Below are 25,272 nucleotides of genomic sequence, written 5' to 3'. Positions count from 1 at the left end.
CAACAAAATTCAAGGTACTCTTCTTAAAGAAAGCATTCCAGCTCTAACTGTCCGCCGCCTTTACCGAAACCAAAAGCCGATTCCAGTCTGCGCTATTGATGTTCATGCAAACGAAGCAGGCAAACAAATCTTTGATCTTAAAAGTATCTTCCATGCCCTCATTAAAGTAGAAGAATGCCAGAAACCCAGTGGTCCCATTCAATGCCATAATTGTCAAAATTTTGGACACACAAAAAACTTTTGCAGACTCGACCCACAGTATGTCAAATGTGCTGGCAGTCATTTAACTTCGGCCTGTGAGCATGGAAACGTAGCTACTCCAAAGTGTCAGAACTGCAGTGGAGACCACACTGCCAATTTCTGGGGATGTCCTTCGTATTAAAAATTAGAAAAAGTGAAAACGAATAAACCGACCAAGATGAATCTTCCCACATCAATTGCTACGTCAAAAACTAGTAATTCATCTTCTTCAGATCTTTGTAAATTACAACCAAGAGATTATGCACAAGCAGTTTCAGCTACTCAAGTTACTCAGAGCTACGATGTTCTCTTATCCCAATTCGTTGTGATATTGAAATCCTTACTTCCTTTACTGGAACCCCTTCTTGAACAACTTCTTCTCGTCATTCCCAATGGTACGTAATAATCTTTCATTACTTAATTATGTTTAAAATTTTTAGTAAAAAACAACATTTTTTGAAAAAAAAAAACAATTTTTGAAATTTTTTGCAAAAAATGACATTATTTTTGGAAAGTTTTATCTACCCAAATTTTGAAAATTGTTTTGATGATGGAAATTTTTCAAATTGGCGCCAGAAAACATTTCATTTTGCCCCTTCTCCTCTCCTCACCTATGATAAACTTGAGAGTATTTTTTTTAAATCTTCGTGCTTATTGAAATTTACAAAAGATGAAGGATACTATAACAAAATTGATACCAAATTCGAAATCAGCACCTCTCAAAACTCAACAAATTAGATCTTTTTGAATTTTTGAGGAGATCTGAGAAGTGTGTCTAAAAAATAAGTTCAAATTTGAATCTACCTACGTAGCTAAAAACTTGACAAAACATACTTAGGTCCCACAAATTTTTCATTTTTTTGAAATTTGGGGGTCTACTGTTTGTGTCCAAAATGTACCTAAGCTCAAATTCAAAATCAGCGTTCAAATTCGTATTTTTTGTGAAATATAGAGCTCATTGTGGGACCTTATGAGGGAACTTTTATCTAAAAATCGAACCGACATTAAAAATCAGTGTCTTTAAAAATTTAACGAAGCAACGGCCACCCAATTTTTTTCTTCAAATTTTTGGGGGCCTTGTAGAGGCTTCTTCTAGAAAGTAATTTGGAATTGGAAGATCATCGAACCTCTCTATCTGGCTTCTCAATGTCATCTGTCTTCCAGTCTGTCCTCTCAAAGTCATCGACCCATCATCTGGCTTCCAAGATCGTTTGTCTGTCTGTCTGTCTGTCTTCTCAAGGTCATTGACCTACCTGTACAGCCTCTCAAGGTTGTCTGTCTGTTCTCTTAAGGTCATCGACCTGGCTGTCTGGCCTTTTGAGGTTGCCTGCGTGCCTGTCTAGCCTCCCAAGATCGTCTATCTGTCTTCCTGGCATCTTGAGGGCATTGACCCGAGGTCACTGGCCCACTTGTCCAGCCTCTTATGGTTGGCTATCTGCCTGTCTGTTCTCTTAAGGCCATTGACCTGTCTGTCTGGCTTCCCAAGGTCGTCTGTCTGACCTCTTGAGGTTGTCTGCTTCCCTGTCTAGCCTCTCAAGATCGTATATCTGCCTTCCTGGTCTCTTAAGGTCATTGATCCTAGGTCCCTGACCAACCTGTCCAACCTGTCATGGTTGTCTGCGTGCCTGTCTTATATCTCAAAGTTTTCTGTCTGTTTGTGAGGTCTCATAAGGTCATTGACCCGTCTGTCTGACTACCCAAGGTTGTCCGTCTGTCTGTTTGTTTGGTCTCTTAATGTCACTGAATCGTCTCTCTGACTTCTCAAGGTCATCTGTCTGCCTGTTTGTCTGATCTTTCTAGGTTATCTATGTGCCTGCGTGGCCTCTCAAGGTCATTGACCGATCTGTCTAGCCTCTCAAGGTCGTCTGTCTTCCTGTAGAACCTCTCAGCAATTTATTAATTTTTTTTTTTCAAGTTCTCATAAGTCGGATTTGGTATCTAAAGTTGTACTTCACTCAAGGGTACCATGATGTCAGGAATTGATTGAAATTTTTCCAAGTCTGATAAAATACATATTTCAAAAAATTGAAAAAATGTTTACTTAAACAAGCTTTACTCAAAAACTATAAAAATTTCATAATTAGGTATGCTCGTTGAAAACCCCTGATCCACATTCTGAAATACATGTATTTCCCTCGTGTAAAATGCCAGTAGAATATTTCACTCAGACGTAGTAAAAAATATCAGACAATCGTCTGCAAATACGAGTATAATACGTTGCTTTCGCATTCATACAATATGTAGTCTACATATTCCATTAAAAAATACACCGAAAAAGCATCTCGATTCCAAGCTTTCACCGCCATTCGCATTCGCGTTTATTAAGTTGACGCGACTCGACTGCTGCATATCTACAGTAGAAAAGCCAATTTCAATACAAACGAAAATTAAATTCGAACGGCTTCTCATTCTCGCCCAAAAATTACATTACACCAGGTACTACATCTACATATACGAGTACGAGTACAAGTACATAGATAGATGCTACTCGAGCTTTATCGAAAATGACTATCGCTCTCGCGAAATATTCTCTCGATTCATTGCCCCTAACCTTATTAGTTATTACGATTCGAGTAAAAATTTAAATCGCTCTACCAGAAACGAATTTCATTCAGTTAACTCGCCGCTTTTAACGCACAAAGGTCACAGACGGTCAATTTCCTACTATTCGTTAATTATAGAGATTACGCGGCTAGTCGAGCTCTATCGTTCTGTACGTAGCCTATCTCTCGTTATCAGTTTCTCTCTGTCTATCTAGAGGTCCATTAACAAACAGTAGGCGAATATTTTCACGGCTTTATGAAAATTTATTAAACGTTATTGTAGTGTAGCCTGCGTTCACCACTTTACATACCCTGCCGGCTACTATAAGCTTATAACAAGGGCATGGATCATCATCCCTCTCTACACATAGTACATACATATTATCGTCACTGTTCATCATCAATATTTTGTGTCTGATTAGAGTACCTATTCTGTTGCTGAATATCTACATACTCGTATACCAAGTTAATAACTTAAAATACGGAAGTACTACATACAATCTACCCCAGCAATAAAATGGCCAATTGAGAGTAAATTGCGGTGAAAAAAAAGCAACAGAAATGGTGAACATTTAATTTTGATTATGCACACGGTTTTTTGAGAATCATTTTTTCAGAATCATAATGTTCGAAAAGTAAATTAATTCTCGACTCCGAAGTTGATGCTGAGCTTTCCCAAGTGTTTCAATAATTTTGACAGTCATATTGCATTTTTCGAAAATTTTGGTCTTATATTTATACACTTTTGGAGGGTTTGAGTTCAATTTTGGAGGAACCTTGTTATCAGAACGTGAATCTCAGCATTCAGCACCCTTGAAAACCTAAATTTTGACACCCGTGAGTTGCTTTTTTGAAAATTTTGTTGAGTTTGGAATTTAAGATCTTATCACTTTTTTTGACGATTTAAAATATTTCAAATCCCACCCTCTATTCTTTTGGAGCAAATCTTTCAAAAATTTGATGAAAGATTCTAAAAACACATTCTTGTAAGTACAATTTTCTACAGTGCGTTTTCACATGGATATGTATTTATCACACTGATCTGTGTCATGTTGATTTTTCAAAACTTGGGAAGAAATAGTTCAATTCTTCATTTATTCTGTCTGACTTTTAAAAATATGGAAAAATTACACAATAAATTCTTGCCGTTACGTTGGACTTTTAAAAAAAATTACCTCATTTTTTGAGATTTTATGATAAAAGACGGAATTTTCAAAAATTAATTTTATTCATTCATCTTGAAAAAATATTCGCTTTTTGCGATAAATTTCAAAACTTCATGAAAATGTCAGAGTCTTTCTTTCTGGTCCAAATAGCGAAAAGTCTTGCTTTTTATTGTCTAAATGGCCAAAAAAGTCTGGTTTTTTGTCAAAAATTGAAAAAAATTGTCGTTTTTTGCAAAAAAAATTTAAAAACTGCCGTTTTTGCAAAAAAAGTTTCAAAAATTGTTGTTTTTTGCAAACATTTAATCCAAAAATTGTCGGTTTTTGCAAACATTTAATCCAAAAATTGTCGGTTTTTGCAAATATTTTAAAAATTGTTGTTTTTTGCAAAAATTTAATCCAAAAATTGTCGGTTTTTGCAAAAATTTGATCCAAAATTGTCGGTTTTTGCAAATATTTTAAAAATTGTCGTTTTTTGCAAAAATTTCAAAAATTGTCATTTTTGCAAAAAAAAATCTAAAAACTGCCGTTTTTGCAAAAAAGTTTCAAAAATTGTTATTTTTTGCAAACATTTAATCCAAAAATTGTCGGTTTTTGCAAATACTTTAAAAATTGTCGTTATTTTTGCAAAAATTTCAAAAATTGTTTTTGCAAAAAAAAATCTAAAAACTGCCGTTTTTGCAAAAAAGTTTCAAAAATTGTTATTTTTTGCAAACATTTAATCCAAAAATTGTCGGTTTTTGCAAATACTTTAAAAATTGTTGTTTTTTGCAAAAATTTCAAAAATTGTCGTTTTTGCAAATATTTTAAAAATTGTCGTTTTTTGCAAAAATTTCAAAAATTGTCGTTTTTTGCAAATATTTTAAAAATTGTTGTTTTTTTGCAAAAATTTAATCCCAAAATTGTCATTTTTTGCAAATATTTTAAAAATTGTCGTTTTTTGCAAAAATTTTAAAAATTGTTGTTTTTTGCAAAAAAATCCAAAAATTGTCGTTTTTTGCAAAAAATTTCAACAATTTTTTAGTTTGACAACCTTTTAAAAACCAATAATATTTTCATCAATTTTTAATTTTTTTTTCAGTTTTTTGAAGAAAAAAAATCACATTGGGTATTAAAACGTTGGACGACATTGAATTATGAAAAACCGCCTCAATTATGATTCAACTAAGGAACTTTTTGACTGAACCGACACTTCGTTCACATTCAAGCTAATACAAAATACTTTTGGTTAGATCTACATATAATTTTACAACATTCTTACGCTCAGAACCCTCCCTTCCACCTTCTCACACACAGCTCATTTTGTACTTGTTTCAGATTGTTTCTGTAGCTTTTTCTTACTCATCTCATTTTTCAAACTTTTTCTCCACCAAGTTTATTTTTCAAATTAAAAATTTTTTCTCACTTTTCGAAATCTTACTCCACGTGTACCAAAAAAAAAATTCCAACCCAATACCTACCTCCGAAAAAAAAAACACCACAACGAACGTGAATCGTACCAAAAAAAAAAAACTCAAAACGTAAATCCTCGCACGAACGTAAAAATACAACAACTCTTCTTTCAGTATACGACAAACTTTCACCCTCCCCCTCCCTCTTACCCCTTCACCCCCCTCCTCCTATATTTTTTTCGCCACTATAAAACGCTTCCATTACTTAATTAGATATTTTCTATTCGCTCTAGCAGCCATAACTAAATAAAAATCTCATTTTTATTTATTCTCTCGTCGCAGCGCACTGATTCTTTCAAATCGACCACGTAATTTAATTCAACTTCTTTCACATTTGGCCCCTCCGGTGCCCGTCTCTCCGTTATCTGCACGCTTACACCCTTACCTGTCTTGTACACTGTTGTGACGTGCTGGGAAAAGTTGGTATAGAAAAAAGCTAGTTAAACGTAATTTTCACTCGCTGAAACAGCAGCAGCAACGGCAGCTCGCTCGAAAAGCTTGGTTTTAAATTAAACGTATATTCAAATTTAAAGCTACGCGAGTATGCTCTATGAAAAGTAAACGCGCCAGAAGAACAAAAGTGGAAATTTCGTATTATTTGCACTCGAACGTCGTCGTCGTCGTCGTCGTCGCTGGCGTCATCATCATCAACGTTGCTGAGGAAATTTTTACCACACTCGCAAATCCTTTTAACGAAAGACTACGCGATCGCTGGCTCGGTGTGAGAAGTGGTTAGAGGAAGAGAAGAGAAGAGAGTCGAAATTCTATTTACTATCGTTCGTTATGAAGCAGACGAGAGATGCAAATAATAAAAACAATTTAGTCGCTGTGCGGAGAAACTTTCGCAGCTTCTGCAGTCGAAGTTGAGGAGTTTTGAAACGATTAAAAGTAACGCTAACGTAGTCGTAGTTTGCTTTATAGTATGTACTATACCTTACCTATCTAGTACATCAAAGTAGATATACGTATTATGATCATGTTATGCGGATGAAATTTTCCCACGTTTGGAAACCAATTGATCATAAAGCATGTAATTCGCAACGTCTGAGCTTTTCCATCGTCCCTTTTGATACCCCTCCCCCAATGTCTGGTAAGATCAGCGATTCTATATCCAGTTTACGAGACGTACGACGACGAGGGTAACATTTTCTCGTATATATAACTCACTATTTATACGCACCCTATAATAACAGATTTCCTCTCCTCTTTTCTTTTTCGCTACGTGGAGTAGACGTCGTTCTACGTCGCTCAACATCAGTCTCAAGGCGTTAGTTTTACTCTTTTTTCAAAACGCAGACGATGAGACGACATCGACACGACCACCACGCTGCACTGCGATATCGTCGAAAACGAAACGTGTTGAATGTTTTGCAGTCTACAGCGCCGTAAAAGCGAATATAGAAAATTAGCTACTTACTGAAATCAATCAAAAGCCTGCCGTATCCTTGACGTTGATATGGTGGTAGGGTTAGAATACAGGACACGTTGAAGTTCAGGAACGAGTTTTTTTCCTGTAACAAAAAATTAATTGTATTGATTAGTTCGAGTCGTATCGAGTAAGAAAAAATTGCGATATTTTTTCAATATTTTTCTGCTCGATTAGTGCATGTTAGCTCATTATTTGAGAATTTTCTTTGATAAAAATTAAATGAGCCCGTGCAAACGGAAAATTTTTTATGAAGATGGCACAAGGAACGACACGCGTTTTTTAAATTCGTTTTCAGTTTGATCAATATACCATAGTTTTCGAGTTTCAGTGTAGGTAAGAGTCACAAAGGAGGACCTGAAGCTCCATGGATGAGGTTAAATAGAAAAAAATTAAGGCTATATTCGTGTTCAGTGTTATCGAAAACATACATATTATTTCATGTACTATCACACAAATGAAACAAATTTTTCGAACTTTTACTCACTGTGGGAGGATTTGGGGGCCATGGGTGAGGTCAATTTGAAAAACTAAGGCAATATTCGGGTTCAGCGATATCGAAAACATACTATTTCATGTGTCACACGAATGAAACCATTTTTACTTTTACCCCCTTTGGGGAGGTGCTGGGAGCCGTAGGTGGGGCCCAATCAAAAATCTGACGTCATATTCGTGTTCAGCGTCATCAAAAACATACTATTTCATGTGTCACACAAATGAAACTATTTTTTTGACTTTTACCCCCTCTGGGGAGGTGCTGGGGGCCGTAGATGGTGCCCAATCAAAAATCTGACGTCATATTCGTATTCAGCGTCACCAAAAACATACAATTCGATATATCACATGCCCCAGATTTTTTTTTGAAAGTTTTGCCTAAATTTGGGGGAGGGGGTGCTCCCTCTCCATTAAAAGGTCCCATCTCGAAAATTAAATATTTCAAAAATGCATCAAAAAGTACATCAATGGAAATTTTTTCTGAATTTTAAATGGTAGCTCCCACTTACAACGCCATTTTGAAATTTAAGTAAACTTTCAATTTGAAAGTTCAACCTTCAACTTTTTAAAATTTCAAAATGCTTAAAAAGTTCAAAATGCAATTCCCTTTACAACTGTGAAATCAGTTTTGATCAAAGTATCACAGCTTTGGAGGTATGCGCTGCCGAAGTTGAGTACCTTGAAACAATGTGAAAATAATTGAAGCCCCCTCCCCACGAACCCTCCTGAGGGGACTGGGACCAAACTGATAGCGGGTTTCTTACTTATTGGGTAAGTTAGTAGAGATAGACATGGTAAAAAAAAATTAAGCGAAATCGAAGGACATGTAACTCAAAAGCGTTGGTCGAATTGAGGTGAAATGACCCAAATACAAAGTCTTAACCTCTTGACTTCTTGACTTACAAAAATTGAAAGAAAAAAAAATAAATTGGTGAGAGGCCCAACAGGTAGAGATAGGCAGACGATCTTGAAAGTCCAGACACACGGGTCAATGACCTTAAGAGAACAGACAGGCAGACAAATGACCTGATAAGGCCAGACAGGTAGTTCAGTGACCTTGAGAGTCCGGACAGACGGGTCAATAACCTCAAGAGTCCAGTCAGCCGACTATGAGAGGCAGAGCAGGGGTAGGTCATTGACCTCAATAAGCCAGACGACTAGGTCAATGGTATTATGAGACAGACAGGGAAACATACTACCTTGATAATCCAGACAGGTAGGTCAGTGACCACGAGAAATCAGACGCATGGGTCAATGACCTTAAAGAGACACACATGCAGATACATGGCCTGGAAATAAGGCTACACAGGTAGTTCAGTGACCTTGAGAGTCCGGACAGACGGGTCAATAACCTCAAAAAAGTCCAGGCAGACGACCATGAGAGGCTGGACAGGTAAGTAATTGACCTCAAGAGGTCAGACGACTAGGTCAATGGTATTGAGAGACCAAACAGGCAAACATACAACATTTACAATAGAAATTGGTGAGTGGCCCAACAAATAGAGATAGAGACAGACGATCTTGAAAGTCCAGAAACACGGGTCAATGGCCTTAGACAGGCAGACAAATGACCTGGAAAGGCTAAACAGATAGTTCAGTGACCTTGAGAGTCCAGACACACAGGTCAATGACCTTAAAAGGCTGAACATGAAAACAGACGACCTTGAGAAGCCAGACAGAAGAGCCAATGACCTTTGGAGGACAAATAGATAGGCAGTCGGATGGCCATGAGGCTAGATAGGTAGGTCAGTGACCCTGAGAAGCCAGGTAGACGGGTTAATCACGTCAAGAGGCTAGATAGGTGGGCATAAGACTTTGGGAAGCCTTATATTGACGGGTCAGTGGCTTTTTAAGAAGCCACACAGACAGGCAGACAGACATCCTTGAAAAGTCAGACAGATAAGTCAATGACCTTAAGAGGTCAGATAGGAGAACAGATGACCTTGAGAAGCTGGACATCCAAATTTCAAGACCTAATTTTTTTCAATTGCTAAAATTTGGTTACTTTCTTGAGGAAAAAAGTCAAAATTTGAACAAACTGAAGTAAACTGCAGTTTGAATAAAATTTTATGCAATCTCGTATCGAATAAGTATACAATTTTTTTTTTAAATTGCAAAAAAATGACATCAAAATGTAAAATTATGGAAACTTTTCAAATTATAAAAATTAGGCAAACCTATGCAAAACATAAAAATTGTGAAAAAAACAACAAAATTATCAACAAAATTGCAAGACCTCGTCCAGGGTCACGCTTGTGACCCCCTCCCCCCTCCTCCCGGGAGAGAAACACGAAACGAAAACGATTTAAAATTTGCAAATAAACTACCAAAACTGACAAGGGAACCTCTTGAGGTACCTGCCTCCGATTTGAATAGCACCACAATTTTCGGAAAGAGCATAGATGTAAACCCCTTCCTCATTAAATAAGATTAAAATTTCAACTGCCCAAATCAATTTCTTGATTTTTGGGGAATTTTTGAAAATTCATCTTTTTTAAAAAATAATTTGTGCGATAAAAATGATAGAAATTAGTCCTGAAACTAATTTATAGACTCCTTCAAATCGAATTTCACCATTTCTGGTCATTCTGAAAACTCCAGCGTGATTTTCGATTCCTCCTGAATTTTAAAATTTCTCCAGAATTGCGTGGAAATTAATTTTGTACAGCTAAAAATCAGATTGTGATGTTTCCCCTAATTGAGTCGATTTCAAAGCAGACACCTCAAGGGTGTTTTATAATCAGCATTCTCCAGTTACCAGTTACAACGCCGAATGAAATTTTTCAAAAAAAAATGGCCTTTGAGGAAATGAAACACAAAGAATCAGACAATTCATGCGATTATAATAAATTATTCTATAAAGGAAATATTTTCATTAAACTCAATCGAGTTTACCTTTATGGTCCGTTACACTATACAGGTGTACAATCAGACATATCGATTACCTACTCTTTCATCCACAATATACGTTTTCTATACAAAAACACGATGAAAAAGTAAACGATAATTTAATTACAGCGTCGAACCGGTAAAAAACGTTAATTTCAAAGACGATTTGAATAAAACTTTTCAAATGTTTTTTCAATTCTACTTTTTTCCGCTACTCTTTTACTCTCACTCGTAGGAAAAAAATCACTCTTTTTCATTTTTCATTCGACGACGAACACAATTACTGAATAATTTACCTTTTTTTTTCATTCTCTCTCTCGCTTATTCTTGTTCCAGCATCCAGCATGCTACGTTTTTTAAATGACGAGTAGGTATACCTAGTACCATAAACTTTTTCCTCTGTGTCTGTATTTTTTCAACAAAAAAAAAAAAAAAAAAGTCGAGCCGCAGCCGGAAAAATTGCGACGAGACGATGGAGTTTTATCCTATACTCGAAATCCAAATCGTGAATCGTTAATATTTTCAACTTGTTACAAGTCACGTGGAACTCAACTTCCTCGTACAAGTCAAGAACCTAATTTGGTACTCGGTGAGCATGTACAGAACAATATTTCGTATTTTTATTCAATTAAATATCATCGAAGTAAATTCCACTCAACATCGTGAAAAAGCACCCTTGGATTTTGTATTTTTCACAACCTCAGAGTAACAATCAACTCTGATGACAATTTTTAGCAGTTTTTTCCCCCTCCAAATCATCTCCCTTTTACCTCAAGGTTCCTTTCCCTATACTGGAGCACAACCTCGACTTTGAAGTACATTTTATTTGAATGATCCCCCCCCCCCCTAACACTCATTTTCTCTTCTCAAATGTGATCTTAATACTCTCGAAGGCTACATTTTTGACCAAAGCCCCCCCCCCACCCCACAAAATACTAATAATTTTTTTTACTGAATTAAAATCTAAAAAAAATTGATGCAATGTTTTGGAAATGAAAAAAACACCAAAAAACCGAAGAGCTCGAAAAAACTTCAACCCCCCCCCCTCCCAAAAAAAAGAAAATCGAGGATAGAAATTTTGAAACAGAAAAATGCAGCAAGTATTTCACAAAAAAGTTATAAATAAGCAGCCTTACCTATGAAAAAATATATATTACACATTTTAACATTTTTCAAAAATTTAAACAAAAAACAACAAAAAATAAAATTTAAAAACAAATCGAAACGAGTCGAAATTTTAATAAAAAACTTGAAGAATTTTGACACTGAAAGAAAAATGGAAATAAGCCTTTAAAAAATCTGAAAAAAAATGCAAACTGAATTGGAAAAAAAATTCGAAAAAAGAGGGGAAAATATTTTCGAAAACAAGAAAGTGAAAAAAATAATTCACAAAAGTCGAAACCCCCTTCACCCGACGAATTGGAAAAAATTTAAAACCTCGAAAAAATAAATTGGAATATTTTTTTTTTAAGAAGACTGAAATTTGAAAACATTTCGAAATAAAAAATGAATCTAAAAAAAAATGAAAATAAATAGAAAACGAACATCGAAGAACAATATATTGTTAAATCGGGTGATTTTCCAATACAAAAACCAACCCTTATTGAATCAAATCGAAAGAGGTCGTGTCTCGTTCAATATTGGAGAAAATTCGTTGAAAAAAAATCTAATAATATAGGTATAATTTTTCACGTCTCGTGTAACATCAAAGAGACAAAAATACAATCCACCGCTCAGACGTATTCACGATTTAAAAAAATGAAAAAAAATGAATATTATAACGTTAAATTCATCAAAAATGTTGTATTAGAATAACTCGTACGTAGTATTTGGCTCATATAAAGTTTTTTTTTGTTTTAAATTATACTTTGAACGGTGGAAATGATTCTACAACAGGCTCAAGCTGAAAATAATACGTGCCTTTACACAAACAACATACGTAGACACATAAAAATATGATAATACAAATCTAGAAAAGCTAACCGATTAAATTCGCAAAGTCTGCGAAACGAATATAAAATTAGTATTTTTTTCATTAAATTGTAATATAAGCGAACGAATTCAAGTATCGAGAAAAGAATACAGGAAGGGTAAAGTACCACTTAGGTAAGGGGGTTTCACTGATGGTATATTACGTAAAAATCTCGTTAGCTGGTTGAGATTTCATCGGCGTGGATGGTGGCGAACAACACAGTACACTTAAGACCGATGCGAATACTGTTGGATTTTCTTAATACACTCTAGGAAAGCAGCATCGAAAATGACATTTAATGTAAACAAAACTGCTGAGCTTTTGAACTCTCGTATATTAAATTTATATCCCAAGGTATAGGTATCTGGTATTTTTTCTCATTGTTTTATCGCGCGTCTACTTAAGACTGCCAAATGCTGGTTCGATTTACACCTTAAGTATATAGAGCGACTATAGCATATTCGATATGGGTAAACGAGGAAAAAGCTTTTCCAAAAGGATTTGTTACTCGAAGGTCTTTAACCTCGAAGAGTGATTTTTTTTTCTAAAAAAAGAGACGACTCTTCTCCTCCTCGTTTCCAGGGTGGGGGAGGGGACAAACTTGTGTCAATTTGACTCGATGTGTGCGTTCGTCGAATGCGAAAATCACCTCATTCATATCCAGTCTGGATGGAAAAAAAGCTGGTTTTGAGGTTTTAAAGCCGCCCAATAAACCAGGCAGTGGTCGGTACAGATATTCGATACGAGAGAAAGTACGGGTGTATTTGGTCTACAGTCGGTGTATGTATGAGCGACTAGATGCATATATGTACGAGTATTTGCGACGAAATGATGTAACAGTGGCGATCGAACTGTAACGGTGGCATGGCGTGGCTAGACATCATACTCCAAGTGACCATAAAAAATTTAAAGAAAAAAAAAACGTGGACGAATTGCGGCAAAGAGCGTGACCTTAGCGGGTAAAAAAACATAGTCTCGGTACGTTCAATCGCCGCGATATGCAGTGCACGCAGATCACGACTAACGTATGTCTAATTCAGTGGTGGCCAAAGTGTTATTTTTGACAGGTTATTTGGTACTTTGGATCAATTTTTCGTTCCAAAAGTAAACCTTTTTTTCGAATAAAATTGAGAAAAAAAATATTCAACTTGAAATACATATTTTTTTGAAAGAGTGATTTATGAATTTTTTTAAAAAATTGGGGTGAAAATCGCCCTTTTCTCGTTTCACAAAAAAATATGCTGAAAATCGAAAATAAATTTTCACTAATTTTGAAACTTTGAAAATTCTGTACACGCTGCTAATTACCTGCCATTGAAAAAAAGAAGGGTTTTAACTTCGAATAATTATTCTCTACACGCTGCAGGAGGTGATTGAATTTTGACTATCGTGCACCGTGACTCGAAAGACATCGACCCCATGAACCCTGCTCCGGCTAAGCTTCCATTTAACGGTGTCTAATGACCATTAAAGTGATGAAAAGTCATTAAAAAGTCATAACTCACGTTCATGATTTCTTGAAAGAAATTATTCGCCATTAATTACGTATTCAAAACAAACTGCAGAAAGGGAAGACCAAGACCGGAATTGGGCAAATTAGTCGACTTGTAAATAAACTAAACCTGAAATCGCTTATTGGAGAAGAGGCGAGGAGAGGGGTTGAAAACATTATATTCTTTTGAAAATTTTACCTAATTTCGAGTCATTCTCGAGTCTTTGGCGCGATTTTTGATTCCTGTAGAGTTATAAAATTTCTTCAGAAGGCGTGAAAATTAATTTGGGCTAATAAAAATTAGGCTGTGGGTTATTTTGGGCCAATTTAACGAGTTTATCTATATTTGGCCCGATTTCCAGGCGGACAGTGGACACTTTGAATTCTCTGAAATATTTACTGAAAACATACCCTATTATCAATATGTGACGCGGCCAGCGATACCATACCATATGTCGGAAAACTTTTTTTTGAGATAATCGCGTTTTCATGGAAAAAGTCAGAAAATATCAAAAAAAAAATTTTTCTCGATTCATATACTATGAAGCCTATACTTTGGAATGGGTGTACCCACCGATCTCAAACACGTCGTTTTAGTGGTGAAAAACCGGTTTTACAAAAGTGCTTTTCATAAAAAAATGTCAAAAAAAAAAAAAATATTATGATGTAAAACCATTAAAAAATGAAGAAAATCAAAAAAAAAAAAAAAAAATTTAAAAATGTTACAAAAATAACCCAAACTTTCAAACACGTTTTTCTCAGAATTTTGGTTTTTGAATTTCAAAAAATACGCAACTTTGAAATTTTGAAAATTTGTCAGATTTTAATATTTTGAAAATCTGTTTGCACCATTGAAAAGAGGAAGAAAAACACTACCAGAAACCACAATAAAACGAAAAAAATTTTTGCCGACATATGGTATGGTATCGCTGGCCGCGTCACATATATTCAAATTCTAAACTTGTGGAGTAGAAAAAAAATCAAAATTCTTCTATTAAAAAAGAATGTCGTTTTTCACTTTTTGTTTAAATATTTGAAAAATGTTAAAATGTGTGATATATTTTTTTTCGTTGGGCTACGTAGGTCTATTTATAGCTTTTTTTTTTTGAAAAATACTGCGTTTTTCTGTTTCAAAATATCTTTCTTCAATTTTCTTTTTCTTTTTCCTTATTTTTTGGGGGGAGGGGGGGTTGAAGTTCATTTGAGCTCTTCGGTTGTTGGGTGTTTTTTCATAACTTGGCTTGGGCTTCTGTGTTTTTTTTTTCAAATTGAACTTTGAAAAAAAATCAATTACTTAGATACATATAAACAAATTACACTTTTCACCTGAAAAAACAGTATTTTTGTACTTCTCGAAACAAACTTTTGTCCTTGTTACGCCCAGGTCAGTTCGCTTTTCATTTTCAAAATTGAAATTTTTTTAAATTCAACATTCAAATTTTAAAATTTTGGCCGGAGCTAAGCAAATCAATTCGTTTGCGAATGAATCACCAAAAAATTATTCAACTCGTTCGCGAATGATTCACCAAAAATTAGGCAAATGAATCGATTCGTTCGCGAACGAGTCACTTTTGCGAATCAATTCATTCGAGAGTGATTCACCCAAAATCATTCAATTCGTTCGTGGATGATTCACCAAAAATTAAGCAAATGAATCGATTCGTTCGCGAATGATTCACCAAAAATCAAGAAAATGAACCAATTTGTCCGTGAACGAGTAACATATGCGAATCAATTCGTTAGCGAATGATTCTCCAAAAATTATTCAATTCGTTCTCGTTCATGAATGATTCGCCAAAAATTAAGCAAATGAATCGATTCGTTCGCGAATGATTCACCAAACTTGATTCAATTCGTTCGCGAATGATTCATCAAAAATTAAGCAAACGAATCGATTCCTTCGCGAACGATTCACGTTTGCGTATCAATTCGTTCGCGAATTGATTCACTAAACCTGATTCAACTTATTCGCGAATTATTCAGCAAAAATTATCCAATTCGTTCCCGTTCATGAATGATTCACCAAAAATTGTGCAAATGAGTCAACTCGTTCGCGAATTGATTCACCGAAATTGATTCAGTTCGTTCCCGTTCATGAATGATTCAACAAAAATTAAGCGAATGAATCGATTCGTTCGCGAATGATTCACCAAAAAGTAAGCAAATCAATCGATTCGTTCGCTAATGATTCGCCAAACTTGATTCAATTCGTTCGCGAATGATTCATCAAAAATTGAGCAAATGAATCGATTCGTTCACGAATGATTCACCAAACCTGATTCAACTCATTCGCGAATTGATTCACCAAACTTGATTCAATTCGTTCCCGTTCATGAATGATTCACCAAAAATTATGCAAATGAATCAACTCGTTCGCGAATTGATTCACCAAACTTGATTCAATTCGTTCCCGTTCATGAATGATTCACCAAAAATTAAGCAAATGAATCGATTCCTCCGCAAACGATTCACTCTTGCGAATCAATTCGTTCGCAAATTGATTCACCAAACTTGATCAATTCGTTCACGAATGATTTATCAAAAATTATTCAATTCGTTCGAGAATGATTCATCAAAAATTAAGCAAATTAATCAATTTAATCGAGAAAGAGTCACTTATGCGAATCAATTTGTTCGCGAATGATTCACTAAACCTGATTCAACTCATTCGCGAATGATTCACCAAAAAGTAAGCCAATGAATCGATTCGTTCGCGAATAATTTATCAAAAATTGAGCAAATGAATCGATTCGTTCGCGAACGAGTCACTTTTTCGAATCAATTCGTTCACGAATGATTCACCAGACTTGATTCAACTCATTCACAAAAAATTATTCAATTCGTTCCCGTTCATGAATGATTCACCAAAAATCAAGCAAATGAATCGATTAGTTCGCGAACGCGTCACTTATGCGAATCGATTCGTTCGCGAATGATTCATCAAAAATTATTCAGTTCGTTCGCGAATGATTCACCAAAAATAATTCAATTCGTTCACAGTGATTGACCTAGAAAACAATGAATTTGTTCAATCGCCAATCAGTTGTGAATGATTCGATTCGACTCAATTCACTTCGCTCGAAAACAGATCAATTCCTATACAATAGTTTCACAAAAAGTCAAAAACCGAATCAATCGTAAATTAATTGATCCGTTTGCGAATGATTCACCAAGACATCAATCAATTTATTCAATCACCAGTCGTTCATAATGATTCGATTCAATTGTAAACAGACCAATTTCTATACAAATGTTTTAAAAAATGTAACTCAATTTGTTCGTAAAATATTTGTATTTGATGAAAAGTCGGTCTTATGCGTGAGTGTTTTTTTCTCATACCGATCGGTAAATTTTCAGTCACCCCCCCCCCCCTCCTGAAAACCCTACAATCTTGTTCTTATCAGTTTGACTGATTTTTGTAGCGAAATTGAATATAAAAGCAAAAACAGAAATCAATTGCACGACTAGCATTCAAGTATCCAAACCTGCAGAGAAAAACCAGGAAGAAGAAGATTCTGGAAGGAAGGGAATACAATTTCGAGCCCCCCCCCCCCTAACCCACCAAGTCCGCGCCTGTCAGTAGAATTCAATTTGGTCCCTACTTTCTGCACTTGCTCATTTTTCTTCATTTCTTCCCCAAAAGAAGATCTTATTCGACATAGTCTCTCCAACTTCCTCTTTTTACGCAAGTCTACTCAACTAGCAGTAAATTTCCAAGCGAGGCCATTCATTCAAACACATCTGTACAAAAAGTAAGGTATAAATACCGGGCATAAACATTAAAGGTGCAATTGAACCTTAACCTGTTAGCATATAAATTGAAATTAAACCGCACAGTAGTCTCGTTACATATTTGTCGACTCCTACTACTACACTATACGATGAATTGATTCGGAACATTTTACACAACCAAGAGAGCGGATATGATCGTCGAAAGTGGTAGCAGCAGTCAGTACAGAGTGAATTAATTACAAATGGCTGGCGTATGGATGGAGAAGTTGTGGCATCCGTTATAACAGAGGTGGCTACGAGATTGACGATGATGATGAGGGAGGATCGAGTGCAAGTGCGACTGGGGTATCAGGTGCAGCGTTATACAAATACGTAATAATTACGTAACGTCGAGACGTCGTAAGTCGTCATAAGTAAAAACGTGCAGTGCGATTGATCTCATCGATGCATGGAGAAAAATTAATCGATTTTGGCTCGATACGATATTTATCGGTATGTAAAAATATTGGCATATGGTCTTCGCCCGTACACATCAAGATTCATTCAGACAAAGAACCCAAGAGTTTACCAGTCGATTTGAGGAGGACATTTTATTCGTCGTATTGGATTCTGTTCTTTTTTTTTACCTCTTTCTTTATACTTATGTATTTGTATGTACACTGGCGACATCGCGAGCACCTCGTTGGTAATTTTTGAACGCCCTTGAACTTGTGCGCGAAGAATATGTATGCATTGGAATAACGAGAAGGGTAACTCGAAGCGGTTATTATTGAAAAAATCCGGTCGGCTCGAGTCTGGCTTGGCCTATGTACATGTAAAAACTTATACACATGCATACATCGTACGGTGGTTTTTTTTTTACTCTGCTCCAACATCTGCATTGTTATTACGGCGTCTGCGGCGACAGCGACGGCCAAGACCAACAAGACGACAGTGGCGTGCATACTTTACAAAAATCTCAAGTTGGCTGGGTGATGAGGGGGCGATGGGATGGCGAGTATTGCCGAAATTATAAAACAAGCGCAACCGCATATTCACCAGACTGCCGGCTATATGAGGAGGCGATTCGAGAGATGGATGCATGCAACCCTGTGCATAATATGTACCGAGACAGACCTAGTCTGGATGTAGACGGCCTTGCAGCCAACAAGGCCGATATTTGGGATGCGTATCGGGTCATTACTTCTTACCCAGCTACATACTCGTACGTACTAGGTATCTTTCTGCACATTTTAGACGAGATACGAGAGAAGATCTCTTCTTTTTTTTTCGGTAAGAGTGTATGGGGAAGTGAAATAGACGTAGAAATAAAATAAAAGAAACACCACCGCCGAATTCTAAGAGTTTCGTGATTCGTTACATACTCGCCAGGTAGGTACACAGTACACAGACACATCACATATAACTCGATCGAAATGGATACACCAGAATTTTAGCAACACAAGATATAAATGCACCTAATCTGACAGCTATTGCTATTCTGTTTTAGTTCAATTTTCCAGCTATGCTCGTAGAATGACGATGTGAATTTTTCATCAACTACAATGAATCACTTCGTATGACCCATAAACATACAAAGTGTTTCAGGGTAGAAGTAAAAGATTTTCACCCAAATAATTATGCACCTCCATACTGACAAGCAAACTTCTCGAGGTTTTCACTGCGATTTTGAGAACGCACGCATGATTGAAAACATTTTAGAATGGCTATGGTAAAATTCGGGTGATTGACCACGACGAGGAAAAAATTTGACAAAAATTTTGTACCTCCGAGGAAATAATTTTCGAAGTGAAAAAGGGGCAAAATAATGTACTTTTAGTCAATTTTTTCATTTTTCGCCAAATTAAGGTAAAAAATTCTTGTTTATGTGTTCCTGATAAGGAGAGGAACCTATGGAATCGAAAAAAAAATTTTTGAAGGATTTTCGCTGACTTATGAAATTTTAAAATTTTCAAACGACTATTTTGTAAAGAAGTTTTAGAGGTTCAGGAGCTATTTTTTTCACAAAATAAATACGTAATTCATCCTAAAATATCACATAAAAATTTTAAAAGTTTCCAAATGGTACAACATTGTGGAAAAAAAAACTAATAAAAACTATTGACGTCAACGATCTAAATTTTGTGTATTGTGTCATGAACATTTCGGTCGAATTTAGAACAAGAAGGACTTGCAGCAAGCTCAGGAAGGGAGGGGGGTGAAGTAAATGTTTTCAACGGCTGAAAATAAAATACCATGGGCCTCCACTACCTCAACTTCAACTTTCTCCAAAGCACTCTCAAATTCAGTGAACTTTCATCATATTAAACAAAATTGGAACAAATCTCTTCCCCTTCTCAATGGGTTTCTATAACATCAACATTTATTCTTCAAGGTTTGCACAAGTCAGTGCTATGACAAAAAAATGCAACAATTGCTAAAATACTGATTTTTCACAATTTTGAAGGGATTTTACACCCTTCCCCTTGAAGTTTGCTCCTAGTTTTTTGAGTTCAAAAGGCACAAATGTCCGAAGTGAATTGAAAATAAAATTGAAATAGGTTTTAGGAAGGGAGGAACAGTTTTTAAAAAAATATGATTGTCAACTGTAAATCGTGAATTCGTGATTTTCAAACTCATAAAAAATTGTCGAGTGAAATTGGAAATTTTTTGAAATTTTTTCTCAATATGATCCTCAATTTTTTAAAACTAACCTCAAAATGAAGTAATCAGCGTTGAAAATTTTAAAAGGGTATCTATATTTTTTCAAATTGAAATTTTAAAGTCAGTAAGTGACAAAATGAGACAATTAATAAGTCATATCAAGAATCAGGTAGCTACCTACCTAATTGTAAATTTCGAGAATTCATAATTCTGGATATTTTTTTCCACCTTCTTAGAAATCAAACAAAAGACTGGAAACTTAGGCATAAAATATTGAAATATGAGAAATCGAACATTTCATTTTCAACGTTTCTAAAAAAGTTTCAAAAATATTTTCCTCAAGGTCATTGACCCGTCATTCTGCCCTCTCAAGGTTGTCTGTCTGCCTTACTGTCTAGCCTCTTAAAGTCATTGAGCCGTATGGCGGGCCTCTCAAGGTCATTGACCCATCTGACTAGTCTCACATGACCGGCTATCTACCTGCCTGGCTTTTTAAGGTCATTGACCTACCTATCTGTCTAGCCTCAAGGTCATCTATATTCCTGTCTGGCCTATTAAGGTTATTGACACGTGTGTCTGGCCTCTCAAGGTCATTGACCCATCTGACTAGTCTCACATGGCCGGCTTTCTACCTGCCTGGCTTTTTAAGGTCATTGACCTACCTATCTGTCTAGCCTCAAGGTCATCTGTATTCCTGTCTGGCATATTAAGGTTATTGCCACGTGTGTCTGGCCTCTCAAGGCCATTGACCTGTCTAGCCAGCTTCACATGGTTGCCAGTCTACCGTTTCAAGTTCATTGACCCGTCTGGCTTGACATTCAAGGTCGTCTGTTTGTTCTCTCAAGGTCATTGACCTGCCATATGGCTTCCCGAGGTCATACTGTGCCTACCTGTCTAGCTTTCAAAAGTCACTGACCCATCTGGCTGGCCTCTCAATATTATTGACTTTCCTGTCTGACATTTTAAGGCTATCTGTATGTTTCTCAAGGTCATTGACCTATTTGATCTGTCTAGCCTCAATGTCGTCTGGATTCCTGTCTGGTCCAATAAGGCCATTGACCTGTGTGTTTGGACTCCCAGGGTCATTGACCTGTCTAACCTGCTTTCCATGGTTGCATGTCTGCCTTCTCAAGTTCATTGACCCATCTGACATGACATTCAAGGTTGTCTGGCTGGTCTCTTAAGGTCATTGACCTGTCATATGGCGTTCCAAGGTTATCTGTCTGTGTTTCAAAGGTCACTGACCCGTCTCTCTGGTCTCTCAAGATTATTGACCGGCATGTTTGGCCTTTCAAGGTCATCTGTCTGTCTGTCTGTCTGTCTGTCTCTTAAAGTCATTGACCTATCTGTCTGTCCGTCTGCGTGGCCTCTCAATGTCGTCTGTATTCTTGTATTTTTCCAAATTTCCAAAAGTCTGACCTTATGTCAAGAATTCATTGCGATTTTTCAAAAAATGTGACATAACAATGTCAGAAAATCATTGAATTTTCGCCCTTAAATTTCGAAAAAGTCGATAAGCCTGATATGACGTCAGAAAGCCAACTGTTTTTTTTCGGTTTTAAAAAGTCAACGTGGTATCATGCAAATTCTGGAATGACTCCCGGTGCAAAAAAACATATCTATGTATGTCAAAATTCAAGTTCAAAAGTAGGTTTGAATTTCACCCCCCTTTTCACTGAATAATCATATGTACCTTGATTCAAAAAAAAAAGTTGCAGCTACAATAGAAAAGTTATTTATTACTGCATTTTTTTCAAACAGTGCACCACATGGAAACTTTGAAACTTTTTGGCATATTTTAGAATAAATTACGCATATTCTATAAACAATACCATTATGACTACATCTCTGAAATTTCATTACAAAATGGCCGTTTAAAAATTTCAAATTGTCCTAAGTCAGCAAAAATTAATTTTAAAAGTTGAAAAAAAATTCTTCCCTCACAGTGAGGGAGCATATTCCAGAAAACACGATTTTTTTATCTCAATTTAACGAAAAATAAAAAAATTGATTTAAAAAAAACACACTTTGGCTGGAAGTCCAAAATTTTTGTCAAATTTTTTTCTCATCCTAGTCGAGTTTTCGAGAGTAGTTTCGTTTAAAAATTCACCATGAGCCGATCCTACCATCTTGATACCAAATCAAAAATGTTTACGTTTCAAAGTTTTTTCCCTCATGAATGAATATTCTGGTCAAAAAGACGCACTTGAGGACGCAATCAGATTCCAGGATAAGTAATTTGAAGAATTATATGATCTAGAAGGGTGAATACATACAAAATAGCTCATATTTTTGCCCCTTCATTTTCAGCTTCGGCAACTCATTCAACACTTACGTAAATTGAGTTCACGTATTACCTGATAAACGATAATTGATAAAATATTCGACACCTGTTTTCAAACATGCTGAGAGCAGGTAAATTTTTTTCTAAAAAGGGGTCAAATAAGATGGAAAGGTCAAGACTCTCGGAAAGTATCTGTAAAACTATGATTAATTCTGAACTTTGAGCATGAATTTTGTGGGTCATTTGAAAGGGGCTGTAGGCTGCAAATCTAGGAATATGAAAAATTACCTAATATTTCAAATTTTTCACTATTGAAACAGGATTAAAAATTAAAATCAGTCGGAAAATACTTTTGCTTTGAAAAATGCACCGAGTTCGCATATTTTGGTTGAGAAGTATGCAAGTTTGCGTGTACAAGAAATATATCAGTTTCAAGAGGTAGGAAAGGAAACGAGGAACTGGAGACGGGAGGTACAGAAAAGGAAAGGCTGCCAAGGAAGGATGCGTTTGTATACGGTGATTATGATGTATACGATACATTACGCGACGAGTGCTTTCGGTGGAAGAATTGAAGAAGTGGTACGATACGTCTCGCCAAAAACTCTCATGGAAATTATTTATTCAGTGTTTGCTGATGTTTGCTGTGCAATGTGCATATATCCATTCGTATATAAGGAACGAGACGACGACGACGACGATGATCTGTATACGCGTTTGTAGTATTATAGTATATCGTATTAGCTTTATACGTATAGGTATGGTATATGGATAAACATACAATGTTCGAGTAAAAAGAAGAGACAGAGAGAGAGAAAGAGACAAGCAGACAGAACCGAGTATAGACCGACGAAAGGAGCAGAAAACTTTCTCGTTCGAGTAAGACGAAGACGAGTCTGGATCGAATTTCCGGGACGAGGGCGTGGTACCCGAATAGTTTTTCCACCGAAGACACACTTCCTTTTACCCTCGTGTACCATGATTAAAGTCTCTTTTCCTTATCTTCGTCTCACCAGGTGCTCGCTCGTTATATTACCAGCCGTCTGGACCAGTGATGCTCAAAGTTCAATATCAGCTGATCGAAGGCCTTACCAGACCATAGCCCATCTAGCGTATTTTGATGATCACTGCGTACGTGTGAGTGACACAGGAAAAAATTTACAATTAGGAGAAATTTCGTTCGCAAGAAAATTACCAATATACGATCAGGTGAGGAAAGAAAGTTCGCGTATGAAAAATAATTAAAAAGTGTTCGGAGAAAAGGAAAGTATAGGCATTCTTTGATTTGGCTTGTACTAGGTATATGAACGTATTACACTTCAGAATGGATGAAATGTGTAAATCGACGTTGCAGATATGATTCACCTCACCCTTTCGTCTCAACACCGTCCAGTGGTTAATTAAAAATGTCTCTTTTTCGCCTGCTACCGAAATTCCCCCTCCCCCTCTTATTCTGGTACCTAACGTCGAGCCGAATCCCGGAATTCGAGCCGAGCCTAGCCCAGCCTAGCCTGGTAGGAGTTAAAAGAGCAAAACCAGCAACTCGGAAAATCCGTCTCGTTTCCGCGACTCAATTTGCTCGCTTTTTTAACTCGGTTTTGGGTTATCGCAGAAATGATGCGGAGGTCTGGGGCAGCGGGGAATTATGACAAGAAGCGTGAATTTTATAACGGTAATTGGAATTTAACCGAGGTATTGTGGTGGCTTTAAACGATTCAATTTTTGCCATCATTGTGATTTATCTTGTTCGTGTTTCTTGAGGTAGAATATTTTGGAGATGTTTATTTTATTAAAAAAATGTATTCCTGTCATTTTAGGAATCCCTGAAACATTTCCAGAGTGACCCATCCGGCCAAAATTCATCTATAGACGAGTATCAATTTTTGAAATGTATTAAAATAAGTCAATTTCAGAGAAATTGAAAATCTTTGATTTTTTACCTACGATAAAAATTGAAAAAAAAAACTCAACTTTCAGATAAAATGACTAAAAAAATTGTAAATTTCTTTCTGAAATTTAAATATTTATGATGTATTTTGAGTTGACATTAGTCTACCTATATTCTGTACTTTGAGTCTACAGATGAATTCTGATCGGAAAGGTCACTTGAAAGGTGGTTCAGGGGTTCCTAAAATATCGGAAATAAACTCTTTTTTGTACAAATAAAAAAACACGAAAAAAGTTTACAAATTCGGTTCAAATTTGGGTTGATGGTACAGTTGAATGTATTACATGATATTTACAAAAAAAAACAATCGTCCAAAATTGACCAATTTAGGCGAGAAAGACCATGATTTGATGAAGCAATTTAACAAAATTGATTAATTTCCAAGTGAATCATTCGCGAACTAATTGAATAATTTTTTGGAGAATCATTCGCGAACGAAATAGTATATTTTTAGTAGATCATTTGCGAACGAATTGAATAATTTTTTGGTGAATCATTTGCGAACGAAATGATATATTTTTAGCAGATCATTTGCGAACAAATTAATTATTAATGAATCATTCGCGAACGAATTGAATAATTTTTTGGCGAATCATTCGCGAACGAAATAAAGAATTTATAGTGAATCATTCACGAACGAAATAAAGAATTTTTAGTTAATCATTCACAAACACGAAATCAAGAATTTTTAGTGAATCATTCGCGATCAAATTGATCATTTGAACAAATTGATTGATTTCTAACTCACTTTCTAAGCGAATCATTCGCGAATGAAATAATCAATTTTTAGTGAATCATTCGCGAACGAATTGAATAATTTTTTGGTGAATCATTCGTGAACGGATAGAATCATTTTTAGTGAATCATTCGCGAACGAAATAAAGAATTTCCAATGAATTATTCACGAACGAATTGAATATTTTTTGGTGAATCATTAGCAAACGAATTGAATAATTTTTTGGTGGATCATTCGCGAACGAATTGAATAATTTTTTGG

The 25,272-nt window shown here is 35.9% G+C and overlaps 1 protein-coding gene across 1 annotated transcript in view; it reads right to left on the bottom strand.

Annotated features, from left to right (window-relative positions):
* Positions 1 to 25,272, bottom strand: part of chm (chameau) — a 67,645-nt gene that overhangs the window by 13,401 nt on the left and 28,972 nt on the right. Inside the window, exon 8 of the mRNA XM_065369151.1 lies at positions 6,815 to 6,908. Coding sequence (XP_065225223.1) covers positions 6,815 to 6,908 — 94 coding nt within the window. The remainder of the gene's footprint in view (positions 1 to 6,814; positions 6,909 to 25,272) is intronic.

Source organism: Planococcus citri, chromosome 5 (assembly GCF_950023065.1).
Source record: "Planococcus citri chromosome 5, ihPlaCitr1.1, whole genome shotgun sequence".
NCBI lineage: Eukaryota > Metazoa > Arthropoda > Insecta > Hemiptera > Pseudococcidae > Planococcus > Planococcus citri.
Note: the sequence above shows the minus strand (reverse complement) of the source record. Positions and strands in the feature narration are given on the sequence as shown.